General features: G+C 43.9%; 1 protein-coding gene across 1 annotated transcript; it reads left to right on the top strand.

Moving 5' to 3' along the window:
* Positions 1-6,240: 6,240 nt before the first annotated feature.
* Positions 6,241-16,383, top strand: LOC126364495 (heat shock protein 83-like). The gene is given in 3 exon segments (XM_050008065.1): positions 6,241-6,817; positions 6,820-7,457; positions 16,261-16,383. Coding segments are annotated over 3 exon segments (1,338 nt in total).
* The last annotated feature ends 1,273 nt before the right edge of the window (positions 16,384-17,656 follow it).

The raw sequence follows: 17,656 nt of genomic DNA, 5'->3' as shown, positions 1-17,656 counted from the left end.
GTCAAGGGGTAAGAATGACTGTTTTGTCGCCGTGGCCGCGTCCTTATACAGCCCCACTGTGGCTGTGACGTCACTGGTGCTCTCATGCTCGCCATATGTGGTAATGTTTTCATCCCGTGTCCTTCGCGCCCGTTTTAACCACGCGATGGCCGGGTCCCAGGCTGTGCTGAGCTGCAAACCGCCGTCCTTGTTCATGGCGTTTTCAGAGGTTTTTATTTCAATAGCTTCTCTTATGAAGCTATCCCAAAATCCCTTCGTCCTCATAACGACAGATGTTTCGTCAAATAGAATTCGGTGTCCATTTTCTAAGGCGTGCTCTGCCTCGGCTGATTTTTCTGGACAGCGTAGGCGTAAGCACCTCTCGTGTTCCGTCCGGCGTTGCTCCACCGTGGGTACTGTTTGGCCGACGTACTAACAGCCACACTGACATGGTGTCACGCACACTCCAGGTGTTCTAAAACCTAGATCGTCCTTCACAGGCCTAATGAGCTGTCGAATTTTTGCTGGGGGCCTGAACCCGGATGATATGTTACATGCCTTCAGCAGCCATCTAATCTTTCCCAACACTGTACCACAGAGAGGCAAAAACACAAGTTTCTTGCTTTCTTCTTCGGTGGTGTTCTCTTCTCTGTTGGTGAGTTCCTTGCGTGTCGCACCAGATATAGACTGTAACACCTGTCTGCGGCTGTACCCGTTTTCCCGGGAGACTTTTCGGAAGTGGCTCTGTTATAGTGGCAGACTTTCAGCGACGAGACGACTTTAGGACGATGGACGAGGGTATAAAGAACGGCACGTTTTTGTGCCGGATGGTAGTGGGTGACAGCGTGCAGATACCGACCTGTGAGTGTCGGTTTCCTGTAGGCACTGTGGCTGAGATGCCCATTGGTTTTCCGTCGAACGAGGACGTCAAGGAAGGGCAATGCAGCATCTGTCTCGACTACCATCGTAAACTTGATGTGGCCGTGAATGCTGTTCAGGCGCTCTAAGAGTTCTCCCAGTTTTTCACGACCATGGTGCCAGATGATATACCATCGACGTAACGATAAAAGCAACTTGGCTTAGCTGTTGCAGTGTCCAAGGCGATGTCTTCAAATTTTTCCATGAAAAGGTTGGCTATGAATGGAGCTAATGTGCTTCCCATAGCCACGCTGCCCAACTGGTCGAAATACTGACCGCCATGTAGGAAGTACGACGATGTCTACGTGTGCTTAAACAGGCTCAGTCAATTTACTATCCAGTTTCGCCACTTTCCCGAATGATGTTCGAATGATGAGAACAATACAAAATCCCAGTTCCATGGCGGAGAAAATTCCCAATCCGTCCGGGAATAGAAACCCGGACCTCGTGATCCAGAAGTAGCAACGCTAGCCAGTAGACCACCAGCAGCGGACGACTTATAACTAACCCCATCACGTAAAATAATCAAAAATATCTTATGCGACCTGCGTTCCATATTGATCTTCTCTTTATCATTCACGCAGTACTTCAGTCTAAGCGTAGGTGACAGGCCAATCACTAGCAGTGCAGTCACTGCACAGTGCAGCCCAGTCTCCCATCTGTTCTCATTACGTGAGCGGACAACCTGGAGAATGGCGTGGTTACTGCGGAAGGAGGGTGTAAATGTGGACATTCATATCAGTGTTGGAAGAGCGCGTACTGTACTCGTCGTTCTCATATGCATCGAGGAATTACACGTGCCATTTTTGAAATGGTGCTTCACGCCAATAACTCCCACACTCATTCCCGCAAAACTACTCCTTCCCCTCCCCCTTCCCACTCAAACACCCACAGCCTCCACCCCAACAGTATTCGCTCATATCCACGGCTGTATGTTAATGGAAAGTCTAGCTGCGTAAAACTTGTTTCCGGACGTCTTAACACATGTCCCATCTTCCTGTCCATACTTCCTGACCGTGTTTTCCATCTCAGTGTTCTACCTGGTTCAGTGTGGCCCACCTCTTCCGCCGACTCCTCATAGTAGCTCTTGCACTCCATGTCCTCATTTATATGTTGTTTGTATGCAATCTGTGGCTCCCTCTACATTTTTTGTGGCATCGTACGGAGATTGCTGTGCCACACCACAGCTGCCAACACGTATCGAGACCACACACTTACCAAGGAGTTGCTCAATTCCACAACAACGTATAGGAGGCGGTCCTGAAGACAACGCCTCCCCTATCAACACAGCAGCGCCCTCTCACCAGAGGTCAATATAGAACCAACCACGGAATTGCTCTGCCCATTTCGAGTTTCGAGACCGCAGCTGCTGCAGCCAACATCATTGTGTAGGACAGTAACAGTTACAGTTCTCATAAAACATACTTTCGTAAATGTTGTATTTCGTGGTGCTGAAGAACAATTTGTTAACATGTTCCTCAAGGGATGCTTTCGTAGTCAATGACAGCTGCAAAGGATTCTGTGAAATTAGGTATTTTTTTATCATCTACATAATAAAGTGAGCTAATACAGGGTGATTATAAATTATGCAAAAGTAACTTTTAATTGTTATAAGGGTAAATAACTTACACAAATATAAACGTAGGCTTCAGCGGCCATTTCCACAGTCAATAAATTTTTTTCTAGGTTCGTGACCGCATTGTCAATATGTAAAACTACCGACGTTTCGGTCGCTGTTGCAAGTGATCTTCAGGGTGCTTTTCTTTAATTTTGTTTCATAAACTTATATAAATGTTTTATACACCACTGAATGCAGTATATATTCAAGATTTATTCCTGGCGAACACTGGTAGTCCCTGACATTCTCGCTACTTGGCATACGAGAATGAGTAATTCCAACAGTTGTCATGGAGTCGTATAATGGTGCACAGTGTGCATAGTGTTCTTCTTAGATTCATGAACCCAGTTGCGCTACTGCAGGTCAAAGACAATTCACCATTAAATATCGCAAGCCACCACATCAAAGACGAACTGTTATTAAGCGATACAATTGTTTCACCGAAACTGCGGAACTGGCATGTGTCATACAGGACGCCAGTTCAGGGTCAGTCAGCAGGCTGTGACGCAGAAATTGAACAGGTTCGGCATATCGTACTTGGACATGCTTCAAGATTATTTGATGCTTCAGGTACGATAAAATATGAATACAAAATTTATTTTCCAGCAAGATGGCGCGCCACCGAATTATCACTGTGGAATTGCCATGTACCTCTGTTATAATGTACTAACTTGAAGTGGTCGTGGTGTCACAATATCCTGGCCACCACGATCACCTGATTTAACCCAAATAGACCTCTGTGTGTGGAGTTACATTAAAGACGAAATGACAGTAGTTCCTCCGCTTCCAGGAAACGTTGACAGACTACGCCAACAAATAACACAAGCTGTTACTACCATACACTAAGACTTGCTACAATGGACTTTGCAGAAAACACGTTGCAAACGGGCCTTTTGTCATCCTAAAAGAGGTAGCTACAATGAAATTGTAAATGAAATTTGACAATATACTGCACTCAAGATTGTATGAAACAAATCTGTAAGTTATTTACCTTTTTCACAATTAAAGTTTACTTTTGTGTAACTAATTTATAAACACCGTGTATTTCATGTGTTCTAGTTCCTCTGTGACACCTCATCGAGTAATCACAGAACCGTCCGTCATGGAAACACTGGGTACAACGTCATTTATTCCATACGACTCCCACTAGCACCGTGAAACTTATTTCCCAATGTCTTAACACGTGTCGAATCATCCTGTTCCTTTTTCTCTGTTAGTGTTTTCCATACGTTACTTTCTTCTCGGATTTTGCGAAGAAACTCCTTTTTCCTCATGTTACAAACCCACCTAATTTTCCTTCTGTGTACCATATCTCAAACGCTGCGATTCTCTTCTTTTCCAGCTTTTTCACAATACATGATTCACTTCCTTAGAATGCTATACCTCAAATTATGATTTTGAGAAAGGACTTCCTCAAATTGAGCTCTACGTTTTATAATAATAAACTTCTTTTGGCAAGGAACGCCATATATGCTTGGACTAATCTGCATTTTATGTCGCCCTTGCATGGTCTGTGAAATTATGTGTAATTTTGCGTCAGGGTGGCTTCAGGTCGCCAGTTTTGGTTTACGTTCATCTTTAATCCCATTTCTGCCCCTCCTCATATCTTTCGTGTTTCTTCGGTTCACTGTTGCTCCTTCGATATTTTTTTGAGAGTAGCAGTCCAATTTCATACGTAGAAAGAGATTAATTACATACTAATCACGTTTTCAATCGCCGATTCATACAGTATACGTTATCACGATGTCAATGATAATAGTAATGGGCTTCTTGTCTCGTTAATTCACAAATCGATAAAATAAATCGGCCGACTTATTCAGTAATTTCAATTTTCTTCAGTGTGCTGTCACTAGGTGTCACACGTCCACGGCATTTGGAAAATCTGTGCGTACATATCACTGGACACGAGTGCTGTCGAGAGCCAACGCGTGAAGCCGGCTGTAACCTAGAAAAGAACGCTGAGTACCACAGAGAACAACTGACCAACAGGGGGCAGAGTGATGTACAGCGATCAGTGAGGAAGCTTTGAAAGACACACTTGGGTAGGTATTGGCTGGCGTACAGCTGCTGACAATGAGAGCGCGCTGTTTTGTGGACACCAGTCTGGCACTTCACGGATCTTTTTGTGGAAAGCAGCCGGTCTTGGATGCTTACTAGAGTGTGTGAACTGGGTTTAGTCTTTGAGCTGTGTGGATGTTGGTTAGCATGCAGCTATCTCCAGGATCCGGTACTTTTTGTAAGTTCTGCTGATGCCCAGTCAGTATCGCATTTACAGGACGCATACGGTAGTAACTTGTGCCTTGTGACGTGGATATCCAATTTGTCGGTGTGAGCTTCACTATGTTTTTCGCGCTGCCGTCAGATGATTACATGAAGGATTTTAGGTTCAACGGTTAATTGAACTGCCAGTCTAGGTAACGTTACTCAGTAAATCTAATTGTGGTTGTTTGTGTGAGTTTTGCTATGTCACACTGCTGTCAAATTATTGTGACTGACTCTGAGCACAAGCTTCTTGTTGAATTGCAGATTGCAGTGTTCAGTGCATCATTGGACTGGTTTGCACAACATCTGTGTAGTCTATTGAGTACACACGCTGTATAAGCCAGTCCAATAACGAGTGCGACAAGATGAGGATGTGGATTAGTTTGTTTAGTAAATAGGTGATGTGTAGGACACTCTAATGAAACACTTGGGACAAGGTTCGGATGTGGATGGTACTCGGCAAATTCAGACTATAGAAAAGTCAGTGCCTAGGAATACTAGGTTCTCTGTCACTCTTTGACCTGACGCCACAACGTAACGCCAAAATCCTAGTCAAGTGAAAATGAATGCTTCTCATAGGCACGGTTAAGAAGTTGTACAATATGCAATACTTCACATTTGTCACTCACTAAAATCCGAAATTTAGAGTCCAAAGATATACGATAATTCTTAGTAGTATATCGTGACTACTTCCTCTGTTAACAGTACCCTCTGTATCTTGAGGATTGGCGAAATGGTAAGACGCACAGATTCGTTTTGTTGAAGGTAAAGAATGGGAGGCTACAGTAGTCTGAGAGATGAAAAAGGTGACAGAAACATTAGCTTTATCGGAAAAGAGGTATTAGTATAACAGTGAATTCTTTATTAGAAATTATTCTCTCAGTGCTATGAAATACGGTCTAACACGAAAATGAAATACCACGAAGGAATTATCGGAACAGGACGGACATCGGTGTATGTGATGTACATGTACAGACAAATAAATGATTACAGTTCAGAAAAGATTTGTTTAAAGAGAAAGAGAATCACGAATTCCATAAGTAAATAAGACGTTGGTCCAACTCTGGCACTTAAGCAGGCAATTACTCTGCTTGACAATTGTTGGTAGAGTTTGAAACGTCCCCTTAGAAAAACTGTACAAGACAGTGCTTAAACTGACACACAATATTTTTAGCGCAACGCAATCTGACTTTCAAAAATCTCTACAAAAGAATGGCCCTGACTAACATTAACCTATACCTTTCACAAATCACTTACCTCACCAAAAATCTTCGTTACTCGAACTACTGCAATACAGCGAGCGCCACTACCGCCAGCTAAATAAAAGATTCAAACTACGGAAGGACTAACTACTGATAGGTATAGTTAGCAAATGAAAAATTTTCATAGAGAACAAACAATGTATTTACCTTAATAGCCATGATACATATATCAGCTCATGACATCCATTCTTACAAATTTCAATGGGAAACCAGATATCAAATCATTCTCAGTTCATAGGCTACCCAATCAAGTTGGTTGTAGAGAAGGAAAGGGACAAGGAACTCAGCGAAGAAGAAGAAGAAGAAGAAAAGAAGGAAGGTGGTGAAGAAGGTGATAATGAATCTAAGACAAAGATTGAAGATGTTGGTGAGGATGAAGAAGACGAGTCTGGAGACAAAAACAAAAAGAAGAAGAAAACTATCAAAGAAAAACATCTGGAGGATGAAGAGTTGAACAAGACAAAGCCAATCTGGACAAGGAATCCAGATGATATACCTCAGGAAGAATATGGTGAATTCTGCAAGTCTTTAACAAATGACTGGGAAGATCATCTTGCAGTGAAACATTTCTCTGTTGAAGGAGAACTTGAATTCCGGGCCCTCCTGTTCATTCCTCGTCGAGCACCTTTTAATCTCTTTGAAAACAAGAAGAGGAAGAACAATATCAAACTGTATGTCCACAGGGTGTTCATTACGGACAATTGTGAAGATTTAATTCCTGAATACTTGAACTTCATTAAGGGAGTTGTGGACAGTGAAGATCTTCCACTGAACATTTCAAGAACAAAATCATGAAAGTAATCAGGAAGAATCTAGTCAAGAAATGCTTGGAGTTGTTTGAGGAATTGACAGAAGATGCAGACACTTACAAGAAATTCTATGAGCAATTCGGCAAAAACCTTAAGCTTGGCATTCATGAGGACAGTACAAACCGCAAGAAGCTTTCTGATCTTCTGAGGTATGCAACATTAGCATCTGGTGATGAAACTTGTTCACTTAAGGACTATGATGCGAGAATGAAAGAAAACCAGAAGCACATTTACTACATTACTGGTGAAAACAAGGAACAGGTCGCTAACTCTTCATTTCTTGAAAGAGTGAAGAAGCGTGGCTTTGAAGTAGTGTACATGACAGAGCCAGTTGATGAGTATGTAGTCCAGCAGATGGAAGAATATGATGGCAAACAACTGGTGTCTGTTACTAAGGAAGGTCTTGAACTTCCTGAGGACGAAGAAGAAAAGAAAAAGAGGGAAGAAGACAAGGTCAAATTTGAGAACCTGTGCAAAGTCATGAAAGACATACTGGACAAAAAAGTGGAGAAGGTTGTTGTTAGCAATAGGCTGATGGAATCTCGATGCTGTATTGTAACATCCCAGTATGGATGGACGGCAAATATGAAATGTCCCCTTAGAAAAACTGTACAAGACAGTGCTTAAACTGACACACAATATTTTTAGCTCAAAGCAATCTGACTTTCAAAAATCCCTACAAAAGAATGGCCCTGGCTAACATTAACCTATACCTTCCACAAATCACTTACCTCGCCAAAAATCTTCGTTCCTCGAACTTCTGCAATACAGCGAGCGCCACTACGCCAGCTAAATAAAAGATTCAAACTACGGAAGGCACTAACTACTGATAGGCATAGTTAGCGAATGAAAGATTTTAATAGAGAACAAACAATGTATTTACCTTAATAGCCATGATACATATATCAGCTCATGACATCCATTCTTACAAATTTCAAAACTCCGCCATCTCTCTCCCCACATCCACCACTGCTGGTGGCTCACCTCCAACTGCACAACGCTACGCGCTGTTAACATCAAGCTGCCCAACACTACAATGGCGAGTATTACAACAATGCCAACCAGCCACAGACTGTGCACAGCACAGCCAGTGATTTTTCATACAGAGCGCTATGTCGGTTGGTCAGTCAGTCAGTGTGCTCCCTGCCGCCGTTGGATAAGCAGCTGCTGCAGCAAGTCGTATAACCCTAGCTTACTTATTTGTTAGATAGTTTAATTAATTTCTTTGCGTGTTTTTGGGTACTTGCATTGTTTAATTCATATATTTCGGGCGTATTATAGTATTTGAGGGTTGTAGCATCGCGCCTTAGTACCTGAATAGTGTAAATTCGCGTAGTCGTCTGTCTTCTGTTTTTGTTTTGAACGGCCAGTGTCGGTTGGTCAGTCAGTCAGTGTGCTCCCTGCCGCCGTTGGATAAGCAGCTGCTGCAGCAAGTCGTATAACCCTAGCTTACTTATTTGTTAGATAGTTTAATTAATTTCTTTGCGTGTTTTTGGGTACTTGCATTGTTTAATTCATATATTTCGGGCGTATTATAGTATTTGACAGTTGTAGCATCGCGCTTTAGTGTTTACTTCGTAGATTCTTATTTAAATTGCGTGTGAGTTTCGTATAGGAGGTGCAATTTCGAGTTTTAGTTACTGTAATCGTAAATTCAGCAGATTGTAGCGCAGTCGTTAGGCATTTGTACAGGTTAGTTGATACATTCTTTGTGTGTTCCGCTTGCGTTATCTAGGCACGGACTCGTGTTTCAGTAACTGTTGTTAAACATCAATTAGAATGGACAGGGACTGCGACTGCTGTGTTCGGATGAGGGCTGACTTGGCATTCCTTCGCTCACAGCTGCAATCGGCGCTGACTTCGGTCGCGCAGCTTGAGGCTGTTGCCAATGGGCACCACTGTGGGGAGCCGGACTCGGGTATCACGGGGATGTCAACCTCATCCCGTCTGTCCCCAGATCGGTCTGCCGCTGTGGTTGCCCCGGTTGCTGCCCGCAGTGGGGCTGAGCCCTCGCCTGTGGTTGATTGGGAGGTCGTTCCAAGGCGTGGCAGGCAGCGAAAGGCGTCCCCGGAGGCTGATCAGAAAGCCTCCCCAGTGCGTCTGACAAACCGGTTTCAGGCACTGTCTCTGGCTGAGCCAGATGCAGCTGCCTGCCCTGTTTCAGAGGATCATTCTCAGCCTTCAAGGTCCGGGCAATCGCAGAGGGTGGGCTTATTGGTAGTTGGGAGCTCCAATGTTAGGCGCGTAATGGGGCCCCTTAGGGATATGGCGGCTAAGGAGGGGAAGAAATCCAGTGTGCACTCCGTGTGCATTCCGGGAGGAGTCATTCCTGATGTGGAAAGGGTCCTTCCGGATGCCATGAAGAGCACAGGGTGCAGCCAGCTGCAGGTGGTGGCACATGTCGGCACTAATGACGTGTGTCGCTTTGGATCTGAGGAAATTCTCTCTGGATTCCAACGGCTATCTGATTTGGTGAAGGCTGCCGGTCTTGCTTACGAGATGAAGGCAGAGCTCACCATCTGCAGCATCGTCGACAGAACCGACTGCGGACCTTTGGTGCAGAGCCGGGTGGAGGGTCTGAATCAGAGGCTCAGACGGTTTTGCGACCGTGTTGGCTGCAGATTCCTTGACTTGCGCCATAGGGTGGTGGGGTTTCGGGTTCCGCTGAATAGGTCAGGAGTTCACTACACTCAGCTGGCGGCTACACGGGTAGCGGAGGCTGTGTGGCATGGACTGGGCGGTTTTTTAGGTTAGAAGGCCTCGGGAAAGTGCGGGATGGGCTGCAATGTCAAAGGGTGCTTGGCAATTACAGGACGTGCTTGGATCAAGGAACAGTCGGAATTATAGTTGTAAACTGTTGTAGTTGCGCTGGAAAAGTCCCTGAGCTTCAAGCGCTAATAGAAAGCACAGAAGCTGATATCGTTATAGGTACAGAAAGCTGGCTAAAGCCTGAAATAAGTTCTGCAGAAATTTTTACGAAGTCTCAGACGGTGTTCAGGAAAGATAGATTAGGCAGAATTGGTGGTGGAGTGTTGGTGTCTGTCAGTAGTGGTTTATCTTGTAGTGAAGTCGAAGTAGATACTCCGTGCGAATTGGTGTGGGTGGAGGTTATACTTAACAGCCGAATTAAGTTAATAATTGGCTCCTTCTACCGACCCCCAGACTCAGATGATACAGTTGCGGAACAGTTCAGAGAAAGTTTGAGTCTCGTAACAAATAAATACCCCACTCATACGGTTATAGTTGGTGGGGACTTCAACCTACCCTCGGTATGTTGGCAAAAATACTTGTTCAGAACCGGTGGTAGGCAGAAAACGTCTTCCGAGATTGTCCTAAATGCATTCTCCGAAAATTATTTAGAGCAGTTAGTCCACGAACCCACGCGAATTGTAGATGGTTGCGAAAACACACTTGACCTCTTGGCCACAAACAATCCAGAGCTGATAGAGAGCATCATGACTGATACCGGGATTAGTGATCACAAAGTCGTTGTAGTTAGGCTCAATACCATTTCTTCCAAGTCCATCAGAAACAAACGCAAAATAATTTTATTTAAAAAAGCGGATAAAGTGTCACTAGAAGCCTTCCTAAAAGACAATTTCCATTCCTTCCGAACTGACTATGCGAATGTAGACGAGATGTGGCTCAAATTCAAAGATATAGTAGCAACAGCAATTGAGATATTCATACATCATAAATTGGTAAGAGATGGAACGGATCCCCCGTGGTACACAAAAAAGGTCCGAACGCTGTTGCAGAGGCAACGGAAAAAGCATGCGAAGTTCAGAAGAACGCGAAATCCTGAAGATGGGCTAAAATTTACAGACGCGCGAAATTTGGCACGTACTTCGATGCGAGATGCCTTTAATAGGTTCCACAACGAAACATTGTCTCGAAATTTGGTAGAAAATCCGAAGAAATTCTGGTCGTATGTAAAGTACACAAGCGGCAAGACGCACTCAATACCTTCGCTGCGCAGTGCCGATGGTACTGTTATCGACGACTGTGCCGCTAAAGCGGAGTTATTGAACGCAGTTTTCCGAAATTCCTTCACCAGGGAAGACGAATGGAATATTCCAGAATTTGAAACACGAATATCTGCTAGCATGAGTTTCTTAGAAGTAGATACCTTAGGGGTTGCGAAGCAACTCAAATCGCTTGATACGGGCAAGTCTTCAGGTCCAGATTGTATACCGATTAGGTTCCTTTCAGATTACGCTGATACTATAGCTCCCTACTTAGCACTCATATACAACCGCTCGCTCACCGATAGATCTGTACCTACAGATTGGAAAATTGCGCAGGTCGCACCAGTGTTCAAGAAGGGTAGTAGGAGTAATCCATTTAACTACAGACCTATATCATTGACGTCGGTTTGCAGTAGGGTTTTGGAGCATATACTGTATTCAAACATTATGAATCACCTCGAAGGGAACGATCTATTGACACGTAATCAGCATGGCTTCAGAAAACATCGCTCTTGTGCAACGCAGCTAGCTCTTTATTCGCACGAAGTAATGGCCGCTATCGACAGGGGATCTCAAGTTGATTCCGTATTTCTAGATTTCCGGAAAGCTTTTGACACCGTTCCTCACAAGCGACTACTAACCAAGCTGCGGAGCTATGGGGTATCGTCTCAGTAGTGCGACTGGATTCGTGATTTCCTGTCAGGAAGGTCGCATTTCGTAGTAATAGACGGCAAATCATCGAGTAAAACTGAAGTGATATCAGGTGTTCCCCAGGGAAGCGTCCTGGGACCTCTACTGTTCCTGATCTATATAAATGACCTGGGTGACAATCTGAGCAGTTCTCTTAGGTTGTTCGCAGATGATGCTGTAATTTACCGTCTAGTAAGGTCATCCGAAGACCAGTATCAGCTGCAAAGCGATTTAGAAAAGATTGCTGCATGGTGTGTCAGGTGGCAGTTGACGCTAAATAACGAAAAGTGTGAGATGATCCACATGACTTCGAAAAGAAATCCGTTGGAATTCGATTACTCGATAAATAGTACAATTCTCAAGGCTGTCAATTCAACTAAGTACCTGGGTGTTAAAATTACGAACAACTTCAGTTGGAAGGACCACATAGATAATATTGTCGGGAAGGCGAGCCAAAGGTTGCGTTTCATTGGCAGGACACTTAGAAGATGCAACAAGTCCACTAAAGAGACAGCTTACACTACACTCGTTCGTCCTCTGTTAGAATATTGCTGCGCGGTGTGGGATCCTTACCAGGTGGGATTGACGGAGGACATCGAGAGGGTGCAAAGAAGGGCAGCTCGTTTTGTATTATCGCGTTATAGGGGAGAGAGTGTGGCAGATATGATACACGAGTTGGGATGGAAGTCATTACAGCATAGACGTTTTTCGTCGCGGCGAGAGCTTTTTACGAAATTTCAGTCACCAACTTTCTCTTCCGAATGCGAAAATATTTTGTTGAGCCCAACCTACATAGGTAGGAATGATCATCAAAATAAAATAAGAGAAATCAGAGCTCGAACAGAAAGGTTTAGGTGTTCGTTTTTCCCGCTCGCTGTTCGGGAGTGGAATAGTAGAGAGATAGTATGATTGTGGTTCGATGAACCCTCTGCCAAGCACTTAAATGTGAATTGCAGAGTAGTCATGTAGATGTAGATGTAGATGTAGATGTGGCGTTACCAATAAGAAAAAAATAAACAGCCTACTTACAAGTTGTCGGTTGTTTCCCTGAGGGATATTCGTGACAAATTTTGTCAAATTGTCAAGTTATATTCTGAAAGCTCGTTGGAACGCCATGCGCGTATTGCTCCAAACGTTTCCAATTGGGGAACAGCGAAGTAGTAGATACTGCTGTCGTATGCGGGCAACCGTTACCTTGCTGCAGCCTAAGGCCAGGGCGGTTTGCACCATGAAGGGCAACAAAACCCAGCGTAGAAAAAAGTCGACCTCCCACTGCCCTGTTAAACTGCTGCGCACTAGAACAAATCTATGAAATGGAAAGGTACACTAGGCTTTCACTGATCTCCGGGAGGGGATTGCCAAGGGAGAGGTTACCATGAGAAAAAGATTGAATAATCAACGAAAGGATAATGTTCTACAAGTCGGGGCGTGGAATGACAGAAGCTTGAACGTGGTAAAGAAACTAGAAAATCTGAAAAGGGAAATGCAAAGGCTCAATCTAGATATAGTAGGGGTCAGTGAAGTGAAGTGGAAGGAAGACAAGGATTTCTTGTCAGATGAGTATCGGGTAATATCAACAGCAGCAGAAAATGGTATAACAAGTGTAGGATTCGTTATGAATAGAAAGGTAGGGCAGAGGGTGTGTTACTGTGAACAGTTCAGTGACCGGGTTGTTCTAATCAGAATCGACAGCAGACCAACACCGACAACGATAGTTCAGGTATACATGCCGACGTCGCAAGCTGAAGATGAACAGATAGAGAAAGTGTATGAGGATACTGAAAGGGAAATGCAGAATGTAAAGGGGGACGAAAATCTAATAGTCATGGGCGACTGGAATGCAGTTGTGGACGAAGGAGCTGAAGAAAATGTTACAGGAGAATATGAGCTTGGGACAAGGAATGAAAGAGGAGAAAGACTAATTCAGTTCTGTAACAAGTTTCAGCTGGTAATAGCGAATACCCTGTTCAAGAATCACAAGAGGAGGAGGTATACTCGGAAAAGGCCGGGAGATACGGGAAGATTTCAATAAGATTAATGGTCAGACAGAGATTCCGAAATCAGATACTGGATTGTAAGGCGTACCCAGGAGCAGATATAGACTCAGATCACAATATAGTAGTGACGAAGAGTAGGCTGAAGTTCAAGACGTTAGTCAGGAAGAATCAATACGCAAAGAAATGGGATACGAAAGTTCTAAGGAATGACGAGATACGTTTGAAGTTCTCTAACTATATAGGTACAGCAATAAGGAATAGCGCAGTAGGCAGCACGGTTGAAGAGGAATGGACATCTTAAAAAAGGGCCATCACAAAAGTTGGGAAGGAAAACGTAGGTACAAAGAAGGTAGCTGCGAAGAAAATATGGGTAACAGAAGAAATACTTCAGTTGATTGATGAATGGAAGAAGTACAAACATGTTCCGGGAAAATCAGGAATACAGAAATACAAGTCGCTGAAGAATGAAATAAATAGGAAGTGCAGGGAAGCTAAGACGAAATGGCTGCAGGAAAAATGTGAAGTCATCGAAAAAGATATGATTGTCGGAAGGACAGACTCAGCATACAGGAAAGTCAAAACAACCTTTGGTGACATTAAAAGCAACGGTGGTAACATTAAGAATCAAAATTTCGAAAATCATTAGGGGAAGTGGCAACAAAACGACTATTCACGTTGGTGTGTAGAATAAATGAGTCTGGCGACGTACCATCTGACTTTCGGAAAAACATCATCCACACAATTCCGAAGACTTCAAGTGCGAGAATTATCGCACAATCAGCTTAACAGCTCATGCATCGAAGCTGCTTACAAGAATAATATACAGAAGAATGGAAAAGATAATTGATAATGCGCTAGGTGACGATCAGTTTGGCTTTAGGAAAAGTAAAGGCACGAGAGAGGCAATTCTGACGGCTAATAATGGAAGCAAAGCTAAAGAAAAATCAAGACACGTTCATAGGATTTGTCGACCTGGAAAAAGGGTTCGACAATATAAAATGGTGCAAGCTGTTCGAGATTCTGAAAAAAGTTGGGGTAAGCTATAGAGAGAGACGGGTCATATACAATATGAACAACAACCAAGAGGGAATAATAAGAGTGGACGATCAAGAACGAAGTGCTCGTATTAAGAAGAAAGTAAGACAAGGCTGCAGCCTTTGGCCCCTACTCTTCAATCTGTACATCGAGGAAGCAATGATGGAAATAAAAGAAAGGTTCAGGAGTGGAATTAAAACACAAGGTGAAAAGATATCAATGATACGATTCGCTGATGACATTGCTATCCTGAGTGAAAGTGAAGAAGAATTAAATGATCTGCTGAACGGAATGAACCGTCTAATGAGTACACAGTATGGTTTCAGAGTAAATCGGAGAAAGACGAAGGTAATGAGAAGTTGTAGAAATGAGAACAGCGAGAAACTTAACATCAGGATTGATGGTCGCGGAGTCAATGAAGTTAAGGAATTCTGCTACCAAGGCAGTAAAATAACCAATGACGGACGGAGCAAGGAAGACATCAAAAGCAGACTCGCTATGGGAAGAAAGGCATTTCTGGCCAAGATAAGTCTACTAATATCAAATACCGGCCTTAATTTGAGAAAGAAATTTCTGAGGATGTACGTCTGGAGTACAGCATTGTATGGTAGTGAAACATGGACTGTGGGAAAACCGGAACAGAAGAGAATCGAAGCATTTGAGATGTGGTGCTATACACGAATGTTGAAAATTAGGTGGAGTGATAAGGTAAGAAATGAGGAGGTTCTACGCAGAATCGGAGAGGAAAGAATATGTGGAAAACACTGATAAGGAGAAGGGACAGGATGATAGGACATCTGCTAAGACATGAGGGAATGACTTCCATGGTACTAGAGGGAGCTGTAGAGGGCAAAACCTGTAGAGGAAGACAGAGAGTGGAATACGTTAAGCAAATAATTGGTATACCACTAGGGACCGTGGTGTCTCAAGAAACATCATCGCTTGTCATCGGGGCTCAGTTCGAAGAGGGTCGCGTTACTGAAGTCAAATCTACTGCAGTCAGTGAGATTCTAAGCCGAAGAAGTGTTTGGGGACGCACCAGGCAGCGGTGGGATACGACCTGAGTGTCGCCTGCCGTACTGCCCGACGAAAAGGAGTGTTGGTGTGGGGTGCTACTTATTTTCAAAGTCAGACCCCTTTCGTTGTATCGTGGCAACCTTAGTGCTCAGCGGTGCATCGATGACATTACACGTCGAAGTTTTGTTTCGCACTATAGCATTATTGACTTGCTCAAATAATGAAGCTCTTTCTCTTGAATAAATAATCATGAGATGAGTTTCGAAACACTCGATTTCAGCGGAACTTTTACTCATGGAAAATTTTGCAGTTTCTGACATATTAAGTGTCAGAGTAATCTGTAGGATCTCCAACTACTAAATCTTTGACAAGACCCGAACAAAACACCACGAGGAATGAACCGATCCATTTTATTTCCTCCCATTTTTCATTTCTTTTTCCACGTCTTGGGAGATAAGCCTCCCAGCTAGATTTATGGCTCGGTTCGCTCTCCGGTTTATCATACAGTGCACACGCCACAGCAGTAGGCCAGCAACTTAGCAGTCTAAGCGCGCAGTGCCCCGATCGCTGATTTCTGGTGTCGCGAAGACAGTAAATCACTCCACGCTGGACCAAATTACTGGCCAAGAGCGGACCGAGCGTAAGCCGTGCAGCGGATGGAGGCGGCGGAATCTCTCAGCTGGCCGCGATTAATGAAAAGAACAGGGCCGGCTGGCGTTCATTAGCCCCTCGTTGGGCGCGGCCCGGAGCGCTCCTAACGACGCCGGGGACGCCTTGTTAGCAGGCATACCGCGGGCCGCCGGGGGCCGCGGCATGGCGCAGGTTTAAGTAAAATTGATTATCGACCCCGTGCAAGAGTTATGGCCGCCGTCCAGCGCCTGCAGCCGTAGAGTTAGTGCAGAAAAATACACCGGCGTCGACCTCGATAACTCGGAGCCTCGATTTGTCGCGCCCTACAAGCTGTATGCCGACGCCCTTAAAAAGTAGCCACTCTGGCCGAAACCCGATCTACGCTCGTTCCATATCTCGGCGACCCGTTTTGGTCAGGCGGAGGAGGTGGACGCTTTCTCATGCTCACATTTGTACAGTTGTACAGTGTGCTGGGAACTTCCTCGTACTTGTCACTCGCTCAGGCACCAGAGGTGTCCTACATCCAACATTATCCTGATAGTCTCCGACGTGCTTCCCTGGTTCCTGATTCCGACGCTCGAATTGACAAACTTGCAACGACACTTTATGGAAATAAAATAAATGTATCAGCAGTTGTTATTGTTTTAGAGGAGTTGTGGTATTACAAAACTAATTTGGAGCAATTGTTAACACAACTTAGAGAAGCGTACCGAGAATATGTTTTTATGCCTAATGCTATAAGGTGTGCTAACAGATATTATGATTTTAGGCAGGGTCGTTGCAGACCTCTGTCGTATACATATTAGATACTCTATAATATAGAACCTCAAATTTCATACCCCAGACGAACAGCCGAAGGCCATCGTAGAAAATTGCCTCGTTGTTAAGGAGGCATCCAATATTAGAGGGTAAGATGGTTAGGATTACAGTTGCGGCTAAAAATAAATAAAACTATCAGTTTGTAAGTGTGTAAATGAAAACTGTTCACTGGACATTTGAAAAATTCATAGGCTGTATGAAGTACTGTATTTCATAGGATGGCGTCATTCTACGTATCCAGAGAGATGAAACAAGAGAGACGCAGTTGTGAAAGTGATGCAACGCGAACGAGGTCATGCTAATGGCTTTCACCGGCCTCAAATGCAAGCCAGGATATGTGCGTGCATGAATTTCAAGGGCATATTTCAACAGTTCATGAGTCATCCACTGTTCCACAAGTTGGAATGGATGTTCGGTCTTATTGTAGGTGTATTTGATGTTCGATCATTTAAGAGTAGGAATTCAGCATTAATATAAATTACAAAGTATGATGCTGAACCGTTTATAAATTGTAATGAATCCGCCATATTTTTTAATAATCGATTACGTAGGTGGGCTAAACGTACCAAGAAGTTCGATTATGCCGACCCGTTCTTGGTTAGTCATTGGTCGAGTGCGAAGTTTATTAAGAAGTATTGGGAAGCGTTGCAGC

This window comes from Schistocerca gregaria, chromosome 1, assembly GCF_023897955.1.
Source record: "Schistocerca gregaria isolate iqSchGreg1 chromosome 1, iqSchGreg1.2, whole genome shotgun sequence".
Lineage (NCBI taxonomy): Eukaryota > Metazoa > Arthropoda > Insecta > Orthoptera > Acrididae > Schistocerca > Schistocerca gregaria.
Note: the sequence above shows the minus strand (reverse complement) of the source record. Positions and strands in the feature narration are given on the sequence as shown.